The sequence below is a fragment of the Drosophila tropicalis genome, unplaced genomic scaffold, assembly GCF_018151085.1.
Source record: "Drosophila tropicalis isolate 14030-0801.00 unplaced genomic scaffold, ASM1815108v1 contig_805, whole genome shotgun sequence".
NCBI classification, from domain to species: domain Eukaryota; kingdom Metazoa; phylum Arthropoda; class Insecta; order Diptera; family Drosophilidae; genus Drosophila; species Drosophila tropicalis.
This window is the reverse complement of record NW_027173295.1, coordinates 2336071-2352271: the sequence shown is the minus strand read 5'-3', so window position 1 is coordinate 2352271 and position 16201 is coordinate 2336071. Positions and strand designations below refer to the sequence as shown.

General features: G+C 36.6%; 3 protein-coding genes across 4 annotated transcripts; 1 reads left to right on the top strand and 2 right to left on the bottom strand.

Moving 5' to 3' along the window:
- Positions 1-3088: 3088 nt before the first annotated feature.
- Positions 3089-5930, bottom strand: Sqor (Sulfide quinone oxidoreductase). Of its 2 annotated transcripts, none has more exons than XM_068293804.1 (7): positions 5587-5930; positions 4673-4778; positions 4359-4583; positions 4091-4291; positions 3822-4028; positions 3572-3758; positions 3089-3506 (listed from the first exon to the last, which is right to left on the bottom strand). In XM_068293804.1, exons 1-7 carry the CDS (start codon positions 5673-5675, stop codon positions 3190-3192), a joined length of 1332 nt encoding a protein of 443 aa, XP_068149905.1. In that variant the 5' UTR covers positions 5676-5930; the 3' UTR covers positions 3089-3189. The 2 variants fall into 2 exon arrangements, with proteins under 2 accessions (XP_068149905.1, XP_068149904.1); XM_068293803.1 differs by having other exon boundaries at positions 5581-5918.
- Positions 5931-6681: 751 nt separating this feature from the next.
- Positions 6682-12066, top strand: LOC137579980 (RNA polymerase II-associated protein 1). Its single transcript, XM_068293892.1, has 13 exons — positions 6682-6861; positions 6921-7207; positions 7268-7508; positions 7564-7951; positions 8015-8506; positions 8564-8888; positions 8952-9037; positions 9884-10118; positions 10180-10337; positions 10447-10984; positions 11066-11204; positions 11269-11681; positions 11745-12066. Exons 1-13 carry the CDS (start codon positions 6738-6740, stop codon positions 11916-11918), a joined length of 3600 nt encoding a protein of 1199 aa, XP_068149993.1. The 5' UTR covers positions 6682-6737; the 3' UTR covers positions 11919-12066.
- Positions 8903-9822, bottom strand: Obp69a (Odorant-binding protein 69a). The gene is made up of 5 exons (XM_068293893.1): positions 9682-9822; positions 9542-9620; positions 9377-9468; positions 9213-9315; positions 8903-9147 (listed from the first exon to the last, which is right to left on the bottom strand). The coding sequence occupies exons 1-5, from the start codon at positions 9733-9735 to the stop codon at positions 9047-9049; spliced, it is 429 nt and encodes a 142-aa protein (XP_068149994.1). The 5' UTR covers positions 9736-9822; the 3' UTR covers positions 8903-9046.
- Positions 12067-16201: the final 4135 nt, after the last annotated feature.

The window sequence follows — 16201 nt, the reverse complement described above, 5'->3', positions numbered from 1 at the left end:
TGTGTTCAGATTTAAATTTGCCGCCATTGCGAAATTGCATTTGTTGCTAACCAAAAATTTCCCGTAATGGAGGGCATCGGCCTTAAGATACCCTGTAGCTCCCAACAAGAGATTGAGAGAGAGATAGAAGAAGCCAATGACTTTCTTTTCTCTGTTGCATTCATCGTGATAACTTAGATATACCCTTTTTTTCTTTGCCTCTAGTAGTTTATCATTTAGGACTTAATTTAGACGCTGCGTGCATTACAGGGGACATTCTTTATTAATTATTATTAAATATTATTAACATTTAGATTTAAAATGAGCTATATTTAAAAAGTTGTCTCTTCTGCATTGTCTCACACACACACACACACACGCGAATCCCGATCTTTCGGTCTCCCACGTAGCTAATTTGGCCATCAGTCAATAGGGCTTCATTTATATTGCCAGCTTGCCTTCAATTGATGATGAACATCAGCTATCAGCGGAAACCTACGTCAGACATCGCTGCTGGTCCCAGCCTGACGAGACGTGCCCGTTCGCCTTGGCCATCACTCTATCAATCAACAGCATGGTGTAATTAAACATTCGGATGTGGTGTCCCCCCCCTTCCAAAGGCATCCCCCACCCAAGACCACCCATTTAGGGAGGGGCGCGGCGTGCAAAAGGGGTGTGGAGGCGGGGGCAGTTATTAACAAACTTTTTTCATCAAATCATGCAATCTATGGAAAATCCCTAATAACTATACATATATGTACATGATGAATTTATATGCCCTATATGCACATACATATGTAGACAGGCGTTAACTAGGCAATTATTATTACTATTATGACATCCTGGACACAAAAAAAAAAAAAAAAACAAGAGTAATAGAGGCCAATTAGATATATATTTTTGGTAAGTTTGACAGCTGTATAGAAAAATATATACTCGTATGATTCCTGTATTGAGCTGTCATATTTTCGACCATCATTACAACAACCTAAAAAGTTATTGCTCTCTGGCATTATCTGTCATTATACAATGATTTGCTACTATATACATATATCATATATATGTACATATCTTCTCCAATAGTCAAATTGAGTGGCATTTGGCGATGGAGAGATAAGAAATTATTATATGGACCTTGAAATCGCCTTATGGGGAGGCAGGTTGAAATATGAGAGGAAATATTCTAAGGAGCTGCTACCAGGTCTAAGGACATTAACACTTACGTTTTATCTAAGGAAATGCTTTGTAGGTGGTAAAGAATATTTTCTAGCAAAGGATTTGTTGTTTGTTTTTTTAAAATTTAACTTATTATTATTAACAAATCATTCAACATTTAATACTTATAAATTTATACATACATATATAGAATTATGAATTAAGATGCCAATTCCTTTCCTGCTGCCGGCAAGTATCACTAATTGTCTAAAATTAAAGTTTACCAAGAATGTAATTCTGATCCTGAACTAGTTGAGAGTTTTTAGGAATTTTCATTGACAAAATGACGTTTTTTTCTTGAATTGTTTTGGTCATTTTCTTTGTAGTTAAATGTTGAAAAGAAATTATTGAAAATATTTTTCAGGTCAGGATCAGAAGGGTATCAATTCTGCGCCGATTAGTCTTTGTTTCATGAAAGGCGGTTCAGTATATCTTTGAACAACGTGAGTTTATTTGAAGTTATTGTTTTTTTAATATAAAAAATAAACATTGTCTTACAAAAGCATTGCCCTATGAAAACGTCTTACATCCTAAGATATGTCGAATTTCAAAATACTCTTTTACACAGATATTCCCAAAGAAGCTATTCAAATAAAGAATAAAGGAATAAAGAATATGAGATTTTCCAAACCAATATCTATTGGAATTCAAAATGGAAATATAAATCAAAATAAAATGCTTTAGAAGATCAAATCCTGCAGTATAAAAAATTAAACTTGCTTGAATTGCATAATTGAAACACAGAGTTATAATCTCGCCATAACTGACTCATCATTTACTATTTCTAGGTTCGGCTTTGGAAAACCAGGGACTCTGAGTTGAGATATTTGTATAATTATTCGGAATATTTTCTAAAATAAAATGTAATTTGTGTGCTGTGCTCTTTGTCGCTGCTTTCGTTTTTAGAGGCACTACCTTGTAGAGGTAGTTTTTGAAGAACTATCCAAGAACTATCTGTTTTAAAAAAGTTTCTACGCTAAAATTGTTTTATTTTAAACAAAAAAATTACAACTTTACGACACTCTTTTCAATACAGAACAAACCACACTGAAATCTTTTTAAAATTTTATAGTTTGGGATGTTTTTTTCAATAACACAAAAGGTAAATGACTTTAAAATATGTTTTTTTTTTTATTTGTTTTTGGTTAATATTAATAATTTAAAAATTTTCTTTACCAAACTTTGGTGTAGCATTAGCTAGTAAGAGGATGGCTAAAATTGTTTTCCAACTTGGGTGTCCTTTGATGAATACTTTCTAAATACATAAATTGAAATTCGCAAAAGACATAAAAAAAACTTCGATTGCTAAGCTAGAAAGTGCTAAGGAATATGATTGGATCTAAGCTACTAATAAGTCATAATACTAATCGTAAATAAACCATTAACCCATCAGGCTAAGCAAATTGAAAAAGTGTTGTTCGATCAAGTGTTGCATACTTTTAGGGATGAATCATTTATATCCATTTGTGTGTCTTGTTTTTCTTCTAGTTCAAATGAGAAAGAGATAACCTCATAATTTTCACGCAAAATAGAGTGAGAGAGAGAGAGAAATTCATGGCAGCAAAAACTTCAGGACATAATCTTAGGCCAAATTTCAAGAATTTATCTTTCATAAATTGTCTAAAGACTTCATTGGAAGGCAAGTCGAGTGCTTTAAATCAATTGAATACTTGGCTAAGTTGCCCTCCCCTGCCCTAATCTGCCTACGCCCATGCATCCAATGACCAACTTTCTCAGTGATTTCTTTGGCTTCAGTGGTCGCCATATAGTCGTCCACATGTACTTAAATGTCTGTGATGGTGGTGAAACGCAGCGGCAGAATTTTGTTGCCAAGCCCTTTAATCTCATAATGAAATTCCCCGTGCTGTTTACATTCAGACAAAGACAATAAAGATGCTTTTTCAATCACATCAGTTTATTTATATTTTAAAAAATTGTTTTCTAAAACTTGACAAAAATCAAATGTATGCCAAAAACCATTTGATACAAGAATGTTCATTTGCTCTTATTTAACTTAAGGGGAGATAATAGATTTCGCATCAGCGCCGGACCATTCCAATAACCGGGTAACATCATTTTCCAATATAGAATTGGCATTAGATCTTTCTTCATGATGAACATTGAGTAACGCTCCTTATTCTGGGCAACCGGAAATGTTTCCAATGGTGTGAGACTATAATCAAATTCGGCCAGAATGCATCTATTATAGCCAGTGACCAAAGGACAGGAGGCATAGCCATCGTAGAAGCTTGTTAAAGGTTTGCCATCCAATACCGAAATCATATTGCGAAATACAACTGGCGACTGAGCAGCTAAAGAAAAATAAAACAAAATTAGCATAAAGTTAAGTTATAATAATTTGCGTATTACTACTAACCTGCCGATGCAGCGGTCTTTGAATTGGGTGTTCCTGATGAGTCACCAATGGCGAAGACATTTGGATACTTGACATGCTGCAGAGTTGATTTCTCCACATTTACAAATCCCGCCTCATTAACCAATTGCTTGCATTTGGTTAGCTCATCGGGAGCACACATTGGTGGGGTGACGTGAAGCATTGAATACTGTAATTTGTTAACAATTGTCATAAATTTGTTCAATAGACAAACGTCAGAAGCTTTGCTTACCTTCTCTTCGAAGCGTTCGCCATTATCGAGGTTCTCAAAGACTGCTATATCCTGGCCAGGCTTAACTTCAATTAGATTTCTGCGGGTATTGACGGTAATATTACGTTTCTTTACAATGGGCCACAGAGCATCGGCATAGTGCTTTACTCCAAAGAGAACTGGCAATGCTGTATTATAAACAATATTAACATCATTCCGCCTGGCCACCTAAACAGAAGAGAGTTTCAAATTACAAGTCTTAACAAATAGAACTCTAAAAAACGCTATACCTTTCGGAAATAGTGCTCTGAAATATAGACTATTTTCTGTGGTGCTCCTGGACATTTAACCGGTGAATGGGGAAATGTGAAAATTACATTTCCATCAGTTGTACTACGGAGACAATCATAGACTTTATCCACATAGTCAGGTGAGTAAATTGAACATACTTTGCCATTTGGTATGCTCAAGGCATCCAACAATCCTGGAATCTAATTTATTGATTTGATGATTTGTTGGTGAATAAAAAAGACAAATTTTCTTTATTTTTCTCCTTACCGTATGGTATTTCAGTTGCAATCCAGTTGCAATTAGAAGCAAATCATATTTTATGGTATTGCCACACGAAGTTTGAACCTCATTCTGATCGGGATCAAATTCGACAGCTTTCTCCTTAAGCCACTTTGCCTTTTTGGGTAATACATCAGCCATGGGCTTATAGGATTGCTCCAAACGTTTCATGCCACCACCAATTAGTGTGAACATGGGCTGATAATAATGTTTCTATTGCAAAAACAAAAACAAAAAAAGGTAACCACTAGTGTATTTTAGAGTTACACTCGTACAAAATACAAATGAAAAGTCTTACGTACTTCGGCCGGTTCCAGTATGATAACATTATTCTTTCCCAGTCGTTTTGTTAATTTGGCAGCCATGGCACAACCACCGGAGCCACCGCCCACCACCAGCACTTTGCAACTAAAACAAAACAAAAAATGATTATTAATCTATTGGGAATTAGCCTGGAAACACGTCAGGAAACTTATTTAAGTAATATATTCTCTATGGCCCAACCCATTTTGGCCAACCAAGTGGATGGATCTAAATTCTAAAGAAATGGCTAATTTGGCTACATTTGTTGATACCCTACCATAAGCAAACTAAAAGTTGTCTTGCTTTAAACAGAATTGAAATTGTTTCAATTACTATGCTAAACACGAACGGCCAAAACAAAATCCAATTTCACAATTGAAACATATGTATATTTGTTACTAGGCTGTCGATTAGTTATCAGTCATCCCCCAAAAAAAATGTTTATTATATATTTTATATAGATTGATACAAATGTATGTATGCATTTTGCGTGAGGTCTTAATTTGAGCTGTCTAATTGCTTTAATTAGAAAATATTTGTGTTTAGCTTGAAGCTGATATATGTATGTATGTACACATTATAAACATATTTCTTACGAAACTTTTTTCTATGGGCGGGGTTAGATCCTTTTGATACCCTAACAGCATAGGTATGTATATCAGTTCACTTCTAAAGCAAACTTTATTGCCGCTAACTGACATGATGAAATTCACTTTGGGAAAAGGCATTTCTGGTCAGACCGGTTCGATCGGTCAAAATAAATATTTGTTTGACCATATAGAGTATATGAAATGCCTAACATTAATCGAGCCTTCTTGTTTACCAATTAAATAACAGAAAGTAATATACCAGCACCGCCACAATAATAAAGAAGCTTTCACAATCAATTAAGAGTCCCAATACTCACTCATACTTTTCGGAACGTGTGTGCGATGTTGATAAGTCCCTTATATAGCTGGCGCATTGACTTCGCCTATTGGCAAAACGCAGGCGAGAGATCATTGTAATTTTGTTGGGTACGGTTTGCTGTACGGGCCAAACAACTACAAACGCCTGATGGCAACTGTTAAGCAGACCGAGAGATATGCAGATGGTAAAGCTCTCTCAACCGCTACGTTATCAAAACTGTGGACACCAAAGCAAAAGCGCGATCAAAAGCTTGTCGTAATACTATTAATTTACATTTTTGTGTTTTTTGTTTATGTTGTTTTATACTATTTAAAAAACATAGCAGGTCCGAAAAGATTTGATGTTGAAATTGGGAACTGTGAAACGAAAATGAATTCATTTTGACTAGGGCAAAATGCTTGTTTATTTCGATTAAAAATTTTAACTATTACTTTCCCTGCACTCTTTGTTGAGTGTATAACTTGAATAGTGGCTAAAAGCTTCTTTGACTAAGCTTTATTTACTCACAATAGCGGCTGCGACTAGTGACAAACAGATAGTTCCTCTCACTAGCACAGTCTTTATTATTATTTATCATATTACAATGTTCATAATACTTCAAAAAACAGAATGCATATATACTTTTGTATATCCATGTTGAATGTTGATGCTAATTTTAGGATAATAACATTTTTGGGCTGCAAAGTTTCTCATTTCAATATATAGATTGCAGTTTCCGGATGGAGTTTTCCGAGACAATTTATCCTGCTGGCTTCCGGTGTGGCCATTGTATTTGGCACCATTTTTAAAAGTTGCTTTCCATTATTACACTGAACATATTTTTTTTAATTGTCAATAAAAGAGACGTTATTGTCAAAGTCATCTTAAACTTGTAAATTGTTTAGGATATTGCCTTAACTATTATTTGGTTTTGGCTATGTGTTGAAATGTATAGACATTTTGTGCTTTTGAATTAAATAAAAAACAGAATTAAATGTAAAATAATAGGCAATCGATAGTTGGTATTTTTGATAATATCTTTAGTATTTTTTACATCACTTATCGATACTTGGTCTTGCTATTGAACTTGCCTATCGGAGTCGATAAGCCATCTCTAGTTTGCCGGTCCTCACTTTCATTTCTAAATAAAATTTGCTGACATTTGATCACTTGAAAATGTTTAAAAAATTAAAGCCGGGCGAAACTGAAGAAGATGTTCTTCGGATGGCAGCCGAATTCAATGCTGAGAAGGTAAAGAATCCATCGTTTCAGCCAGCAGCAACAGTTATCCGCGTACCAGGTTGGTCTGACTAAAAATTTGAAATTTACTTACAATTAATTTTATAAATTTCACATTAGCTCCAGCTGCGAAAAAATCTGTCTTTGCCCAGAAGCGGGAGCAGGCAAAGCTTAACCGTGCTCCTGAACAAAAGCAAGAGATTGAAAGCAAAGTTCAAGCTGCAACTTTCCAAAAGAATGAGAAGATGCAGGAGGATGAAGTGAGAAACCAGAAAATTCTTCTTGATGAAATACATGAGAATATATTGGGGGACGTGCGGGGCAGCAAGGTTAGCCCCAATCTCATTGACACTGTGCTGGGTGAAATAACGGAGAGAAACAGTGGCTGCAAGCGCGAACTGGACAAGGTTGGTCCATGGGTATATAATACATATGTATTGAGCTTAGATATTACATCCCAATTATAGACCGAGACCAACAAGCCTAGAAGCATCTTTGCACAGCAAATGATGGGCGAGCCGAGAACCAGCAATTTTTCAAATAGCAGTCATGAGATGGAAATTGACATAGAGGATTTTGGGGCAAAAAGTTCCATTATTAAAGACGAGAAGCTGGCCAAAGAGTTGCATACCGAAAATCTTAATGTGCTCAATCAAATGAGTTCAGAAGATATATTAGCCGAAAGGCAAAAGTTATTAGAGACTTTGGGTAAGTGTCTTTCCAGCTTAAGTGTTAGTTGAAATCCTAAAAGTTGTCTTTGCAGACCCAGCATTAATTGCCATGCTGGGGAAGAAGCGTGAACTCCAAACGAGTGCCAAGCCTACTCCTATGGTTATACCACCGCTGGCCATTCCACCCAAGTTGTCAGAGTCGAATCCTGCTCACGAAATACTCCAGCAAAGTGATGAGGGTCAGTGGCTTAATTTCAACCTTATCGAGGAGCACAAGTTAGCTTGGATGCGTGATATACCTGCTAAGGTAGCTCAACTTAAACCTGGCCAGCAATTTGATGCTCGTTTCGATTGGAAGGGCGTCCTATTGCCACATACATTTCGCCAAGATGAAGATCAGGACTCGCGGGAATTGTATTTGCATGGCGAAGAGGCTGAACGTCCTGGTTATACCCTGCAGGAACTTTTTCGCTTAGCTAGGTACCCATATATATTTGTTTTTTGTAATGCAGTCTCTCCAATTATCACAATGCCTCTTTACAGATCTACCGTCCTGCAGCAGCGTATATCGGCATTTGGTGCCATTGCTGGCATCTTTAGCATATATAACCAAGGCTTTTATGATCAAGTTCTGACTTTGCCGATATCGAAAATGTTTTTCCTATTGCGCTTTGGTCTGGATGACAATGCCCCCGCCCAATTGGAAGTGGTGAGCCGAGCATTGGCCCGTCTATTCTACAATGAATCGGATGAAGTGGTCCTGGATTATATTTACAATAATGCCTACTGTCATTGGCAACCATCGCTGCAGGTGGCAATGGGCGATGCCGTGGATGAAAACGATGCAGGCAGTGATCCCAATTCGCTTGTATTTCTGCAGCGCTATATGAAGCTATTGCGCTCGAGTCCTACCTCAGTGCGAGCTGAAATTGATGAAGATGAAGGCGAGAGTCGCACAAGCATGGATGACTTTCAGCTGGCAGAAACGGATCTTATTGATTGTCTTTTAAGAACTAATATCTTGCAACGGATCACGTGAGCTTATAATAATTGCGAGGGAATTGAAACTAATTGCATTCTACCTTCTCACAGATTCATTTTATCATCAGTGCGTCCAGAGAATAGCACAGTTGACTCCTGCTTGAAGTTACTTATACGGATAGCACGCACCAGCCCAGAAGTGGCCAGGCAGTTGGCTAATGAAAGTCGCCTCTTTGAGGTACTGTTGACCAACTTCGTGCCTCCCCTTAGGACTAGTGTACTAAATTCAGGCATGTACTATGGCCATCCGCAGTATCTATGCTTGAAGCTTCTTCGCGTACTTATTAGTACTCATTTGGACATTGCCAAGGCGATTTCTAAGGACATTGTTATCGAGCGATTACAACAGTATTTGTTCCATCGGGACGATATTAAAGTGAGTGTTGAGAATTGGTTGGTTACAGACACAATACTGATTATTTTTATTATACTTTTGCAGGCCCCAATGATACGGGTTCAGATCGAGGCATTGCGTATCTTGCGCTGTCTCCTCTTGCTCGGTATTGTGCATCGTGACTTGTACAGGTGAGTGGGCTAACCCAATAGGTCATCCACTGCCCCCTTTATAAATGGCCCGTCCGTTTCAATATAACATTTTACGGTCAGATAAGCAGTTTCACAGCCATCTGCTCCCTCTGTAAAGTTTAAGAAAAAATATTTTTTTAGAAGCGATCTAGATCTGTAAATGCAATATATTTACTCTTTGTGCCACATGCGTCGGCCAGACGCTGAATCTGGGCGTGCACATCCTCTGGCAGCACCTCAATAAGAGATTCCAGATGCATGATATTTTCACTGTCGATCTGCAGGACAATTTGGTAGTAATAATTTCATTTCAGCTGTTTTTCATTTTGTTAAACTAACCAATCCAAAGATTTCAAGCATGCAGTACAAAAAACACTTGAAGGCCGGATCGCTGGGCAGCTGTCCAGCCTGATGGGCTTTACGTAAAACTTCTGCGGGGTCAACCGACAAAGGAACGATAAATTTTGAAACAGTTTCATTCGATTTTTCATAAATAGGACTTACCTTCCGCAACACCCGTTTGATTAGCACAACGAATGTGGAGTTTCTTAACCTGCTTCTTTAAAGCGGGCGGCACTTCAAGCTAATAATAGGAGGGGAAGGGAGGAGTAAGGCAAGGAAGCTCACATAATATCTGTACTTACCGCGTGCGATATCACGAATAGAGCCAAGAAGATGGCAATAATCTTAGAGATCATGGCTAATGATAATTCCAATTGCAACTGAGAATGATTGAGTTGGATGGGCCGCTTTTATATATGTGTTGCTCTTTTTTTTTTTTTTAAATGGCAGGTGTGGCTATATCAAATGTTAATACCTATTATTCTGTTGCTTTTAATATTATAGACAGTTCCTGCCAGCTCTGCGCCAAATGCTCGACTGGCACTACAATCATTGCGTTCTTGAAGTAGGCGGTTCGTCGCTGATTTGCCAGCACGCAGCTGCTCTGCTAGTGGCAATTGTGGCCAGCGGTGAAAGCAGCACTTGTGATATAGAAATGCAGAGAATGCTGTTGGAACCCTTAAACAATTGCTGCTGCAAATGGTTTCACACGGCAAAGCGTAGCGATTTGCCCAAGGATGTAAGCCTGAAAAGAGGAGCCAAAATTAACAGTCCATTTATATCCCATCTTTTCACTGTAGTTCTCGCAATTGACATTGCTAAGTACGTCTCTGTATGCTGTTAAATGGTTTGCCAGCCATAGTTATATGGGACGTGCTGGTTTTCCGCTGTTCCTGGAAAGCATTTTACCGAGTTACGCTAATTCGTCGGGATTCATTGCATGTGTACAGCAGTTGACGTGAGTTGTTATTTGTTTTGACAGGTGTTTGAGAGTGTTTTTGTCTTTATTTTGCCAACAACATTGAGGGGACTAATTAAAACAATTTTTAATCACTATCCGAATCCAGCAAGGGCTCTATAATTTTACGCCAATTTGGCGATCGACGTCATGCACATGCCCCTTTACCGAACATGGGCGCTGTGTTAATGCACGATTGTGGGCCTCAGTTGATCGTAAGTGATACGTATCCGGTTCAGTTGTTAAGCAACGTCTGGGCTTTGCTTGAGGATCCAATGGAAACGCGTGTGCGGCCACTATTTGCGACACTTATGCAACCAGCTATATTGGAGCCCTTGGCCGAGTATCTAACTGCGCTCAGTACAAAGTTAAATCGTATACTGACCACTAATATATTTGCTCGCACTGAACTGAGATTCATTCATCAATTGCTGTGTACAGATGGCGTAGAAACATATCTGGACCGCACACAGCTGTTGCAATTGGTCTATAGCTATCTTTGCAGTTTATCCACCGCCGATGCAAAGCAAATAAAGAGCATTTTCGATATTTACATATTTAACGAAAAATATATGGAACTAAATGAGAAATCGTTGGCTCTGCTGCAGCAGTCATGCCTGGAAATGGTCTATCCCCATGTAATAGCAGTAAGTTTAATTCTGAGAGCTAGAAAGTGTGAAAAAAATATGTTTTATTATCGTTTTTCTGTTTGCTTCGTCTCAACACAGGATAATAGGGAACCCTCGTTGACTCTTAGCCACATTCAGGCTCCTATTCTACCGCGTGATTGGCCATATTTTCAATTGCGTCTCATGCTTAGCAATTACTTGGAGAATGTACAGCAACATCCAGCTGCAAAATTCTCAGGTAAGCCTTAAACCATCCATGACTTGGTTTTGAACTAATATATTAATCGTTCCGTTCTATACAGAGCGTCTTACTATTCGATTGACTTTGACCTTTGTCCAGCAATTGGAACAACAGGGTATACAAATTGTTAGCCCACTCGAAAAGCTAATGTATTTGATGATTGCTTTTATGGGTCCCCATTCACAATTTTTGGAACCATCATTGCATGAGCTTTTGCAGAGTCATCTAAAGGATTTCTATTCTCAGAATGCGCAAACACATTTTGATTTCGATGTTGAATTCGCGGACAAGGCCAACTTTGAGCCACTTTACTATCTGTTTGTCAATCATTTTGAGGCAGCCAGCTACGGAGATGAGCTATTTAGCTCACTAGTTCTATTACCGCTGGCCCAGAAGTACGATAATAAATGGCGGCGTCGTCTTTGGTCCGAGCATGTTCAGGTCATGCGTTTTATCAACTGTGATGAGAGTTTGGTATGTAACCGCACAAATGCGTGACAAAACAGCGTCTTACATTTCAAATTGTACCACTTGCAGTTAATTGGTGGTTTGGATGCCTATCTAGAGCCATTGGAGGAGGAACCATCATTGTTGCAATTATATGGTGATGCCTTACATCGTCAGCTTGTACGTCCTGGCAGCATTGCATACAAAATAGCCAGACATCATTTCAACAACTCCATTGCTATTCAAAAATCTAAACTATTCTGAGTATTTTACAAATTGTCTCCTTGGGCTAAGTTTGTCGCCGTGATATAGTCTCAACTTTAGTTGATTCATAGTGATTCTATTCTATTATCTGCTATCAGTGCAAATTGAAAAAAAATAAATAAAAACAAAACCGGACACTGATATAAAATGAGCAATCTTCAATCATTGGAATTATCTTCTTAATTGTTTAAGATTATAAATATGAATGTCTATATTTGGATTCGCAACTATCTTAGTTAAATCATATGGTCACGTGATTAGTCATAAAATATATATTAATATGCATAGATTGATAAATGTTGAATATGATTGAAAGATAAGCTATCGAAAGTCCAATAGTGTCAATTGCTGACCCAAGAGTTACTTAAACCCAAAATAATGCTCGCTCTTTGTGAGAGCATTTAATAGCGATCATTAAATATGTGTCTATTATAATCTATTTTTAGAAAAGACTACGCTTCAAAATCACGCTTTATGCAGTTACCGCCCTCTTCTGAGTCTATTGAGTGGGAAGTAAACTCTCTTACTTTGCGCAAATGATAGAAATGCATGAAATTAGCTTTACATCTTAGTCACTTTGCCAACATGATTCAATCATATTGAATTTGACCCATTTTCCTTTTTTAACTTTACGACAAGCCCTCTTTGCTTTGTATTTGATAGGTTTATTGGCGACATTCAATATTGAAATTATATATGCAGTTGTGCCTTTAGTTCCAGATAAACAATTTTAAAGCTATTGTTCTGCATTTCAAGTAAAACCTGTCATCGAAATACCTGATTTTAAAACGAAAATAAAATTTGTAAATTAGTTATGCGCTTCTGTTTAAAGTTTCCAGAGTCGTATGAAACGTTTGCAATATAAATATTTCAAAGTTTTTTGAGTATTTTTGAGGTACTCATGGACTGCATCATTTTGAGAGAGCTTGGCTTGCATTTTCTTTTCTATTACTCCTTCTTTTTAATGTTTAAAACGCATGACAACATGTCGTATGAGTAATGTTAGTTAGTGTTATTGTAGTGAGTTATAAATAGTCTCGTATTCGAGAGAATAGAGCTTCCCATATTTAGTATCTATAAAAGAAAAACTCACTAAAATAAGTAAACAAGTAACATTTTCTTTTGGTTCTTGTTTTTTTGCTGGCTTTGGCAATCTTTTCATATACATATGTAAGTATGTACATATGTATACTCTGCAACATACACTTAAGGATCAAAATACCAAACAAAAAGTTTGTTAATGGTTACTTAATTCAAAAAAAAAAAAAGAAGAAACGTAACTTAAATTCAATGGGCTGAATACTTTTCTGTTGATGCTGTTGTTGGTGGTGTTTTTTGTTTTTATCCGATTTCATTCTTAAGTACAATTTATTTGCGATTATGTAAGCAACTATATAGGATGTAAAAGATATATGTTTGTATGTATGTATATACGCATGTGTGCCAATTTTAATTGCATGACCGTCTCCGTTAACTGTTTCTGGCAAGCTGCCAGCGGCAGAGCATTTCCACTATCAACCTCAATTAATTAAGATCACTTGACTTATTGACACTCCAGCATACCATGGGTCGCGGCTTTAGCTCTATCGTAGTCAGAGTCGGGGAGAGTCAGAGTCATCGTAATAGTCGTTGTTGTTGTTTTTGTTGTTGTTATTGCTGTTTGGCTGCGTCGGCAACTGCTGATAAAATAGTCGTATATGTAATTATAATGAACACAATTGAAAGGCCAGTGCTAATTAAATTATATGTTCTTTCAATGTACGTAAAACTATAGATATACATATATACACGTGTGTGTGTGTGGTATTGTAACGGCACCCACACAACTACATTGGCAACTGTGATATGTCAAGTCATAAGGTTTTTATTTTGCGTGTGGCCCATGGGGCGTATGAGAAATGTTAAGAATCTACGCAAAGAAACATTTCCGCTTGCTAAATGCAAGGCTCCAACTTCAAAATACACTACATCCAGCAAAAAAGTGTCTTAAACCAAATTAATAACCTTTTAACAAAAGAATTAAAGAAAGTTGAAGGATTTACAATGCCAATTAAGATTAAGGAGAAGCTAAGAGTGAAACCCTAGAGTATGTGGATGGTTTAATTCCAACTTTTTGCCTTAAAATCGAATTAAAAATTGGCAAAATTTCCATGTTCCCATCTACTTATAGGGTATAGGGTATGAAACCGGCTTGTAGCTGTTAGTAGCATAACTTCCAATTGGACCTGAACAATGCTGTGAAGCGTGAGTAAATCAATATTGAACTGTTAATTGCTTTTAAATAGACGTTAATCATTTAGTAATAATAATAACTGAAAGCTTCACGCGGCGGTTAGTAAATATTTACCTAGACCCCATAAATTATATCAATGTTGGCCGTGGCCATTGCCAAAGAGGCCATAAAATAGAATTTTCAATTTCAATCGCTGAATGCTATTAATAGTCATAATACGCAATCCATTGGCCCGAAATTGATTGCCCACTTGAAAGCTGAAATTAGTATTTTCTAAACTTGTGCCGATAATATAAATGTTCCCTCTTTCGTTTCGTACTTTTTGCATATTCCATGTAGGCTAAATCATACATAAGTATATGATGCCAGGGGCGCATTTACCGAATGTTTACATAAATATATATATAAAAGATGAAGTTATTATATTTACTTATGTGCGAAGTATCAATAAAATGTAAAATGTTCTAAAAATTACTTGTCATTATTGTTTAAACTACTAATCGATTTATATATAGATACCATAAAAAGCTGGAACTTCTTTTTCTGCCAAATCCACTCCTGTTAATTTCTTTATTGTTTTAGTGTTTATCAAGGAAAAAGTTCTATGATAATGATTTAAGGGGTCTTGGGATTGAATTGATTTTGATGTCATCGTTTAAATTATATGCCACCTACCAATCATCCCGTGTTGCTGTCTGGAAAAGGAATATACACCTATATACATATGTATGTATGTATGTATGTATGTATATGTATCTATTTGTCTCTTGTCGTTTTGAATTTGATTTATTAGCCATTTTGCAAACATGGAATTGAAAATTCCTAACCCCCACACGTCTCCAAAAAAGTTACACTTTGATGCGGTTTTTGAAGGCATTTGTAATATAAAATTTTCACCATTTACTTCCGTGACATGTTAACCCAAGAGATGCCATTGATGCAATTTCAATACCTTTGTTCATTTAATGCATGTTGCACAACCAAATAATAAAATCGGTAAAGTTCTAAAGTTACAACAAAACAAAAATATCCATAATTTTTGTTGTTTCTTTCTTTTTGTTAGATAAGACACTTATGTATGTACATATAGATAACTAAGCAATCGTATGTACATATCTATCTAGCCCTTCCAAGTGCCAAGGTACATAGGAACCAACAATTGATGGAAACGATTGGGTCGTTATCAATGTTAGATATTTGCATAGCTTGCACCTGACAGAGCAGAAGCAACCGGTTTTATTTAGTCTACTCCGGCCATCTTCACCTTCAGTTCCAGCTGTTGGCTCCTTGGTCGAAATATGCTTTTTGGCTAAAATGGAAAGAAAAGAAGAATGAAATTGAAACAAATATGCGTATTGCACACACATACATACATATATACATACATATATCCATATGTATTTATAAGCGGCATCTACATACACTCGCCGGTGTAGTCATGTGGCGTCGATGACGATGTGCCTTCCTGTGCGAGAGGCAACCAGCCAAACAGCCAACCCAACCAGCTGGTAAATATTTACACTAGCTGGAAACAAATATTTCCCTCATATCAAACAGACTCATTTGATATACTAACCCAAATCAAAATAGACTCAGAGTAAGTTTATAAATTAGGAATAATAGACACCAAAGAAAATAGGAATTACACAAAGAATTTCGAACTAAAACAAGTCCTACATAAATTCTTCACTCTGGCCCCAAGATCGGGCTTAGCTTTTGTTGTTCAATCCCAATAATCACAGAAAACTATAAATTTACTAAAAATAAAATGTGTTTTAGATCGATGATAGCTTGAATTCCACAATTAGCAACATTTATCTATTAAGTGTTGGTGACTTTTCTTGGGAATATTGTCAACAACTGCGTCAGACACTTTAAATGATACAAAAGGCTTATTGTTAATTCTCTTACACCTGCCAAAGTATTAATTAAAATCATTGTTAACTAAACTATTGTTTGCTAATCAACTCGAGGTTAAAAAAAAAAAACTGTAATTTTTCCAGATTTTATTTTCCTTAGTTCCTGATAATTTTCATAATTAAATATTAAT

Excerpts from the sequence above, each read along its gene's own strand:
- LOC137579980 (XM_068293892.1), top strand. The coding sequence starts at position 6,738 with ATGTTTAAAAAATTAAAGCCGGGCGAAACTGAAGAAGATGTTCTTCGG. Across the intron at positions 9,038-9,883 it reads GTGCATCGTGACTTGTACAG|ACAGTTCCTGCCAGCTCTGC; the intron begins GTGAGTGGGCTA and ends TTAATATTATAG. Across the intron at positions 10,985-11,065 it reads TCTATCCCCATGTAATAGCA|GATAATAGGGAACCCTCGTT; the intron begins GTAAGTTTAATT and ends GTCTCAACACAG.
- Obp69a (XM_068293893.1), bottom strand. The coding sequence starts at position 9,735 with ATGATCTCTAAGATTATTGCCATCTTCTTGGCTCTATTCGTGATATCG. Across the intron at positions 9,621-9,681 it reads TATTCGTGATATCGCACGCG|CTTGAAGTGCCGCCCGCTTT; the intron begins GTAAGTACAGAT and ends TCCTATTATTAG. Across the intron at positions 9,469-9,541 it reads TCAAACGGGTGTTGCGGAAG|AAGTTTTACGTAAAGCCCAT; the intron begins GTAAGTCCTATT and ends TTGACCCCGCAG.
- Sqor (XM_068293803.1), bottom strand. The coding sequence starts at position 5,675 with ATGATCTCTCGCCTGCGTTTTGCCAATAGGCGAAGTCAATGCGCCAGC. Across the intron at positions 4,584-4,672 it reads TCATACTGGAACCGGCCGAA|AAACATTATTATCAGCCCAT; the intron begins GTACGTAAGACT and ends TTTTTGCAATAG. Across the intron at positions 4,029-4,090 it reads CAGAGCACTATTTCCGAAAG|GTGGCCAGGCGGAATGATGT; the intron begins GTATAGCGTTTT and ends TCTTCTGTTTAG.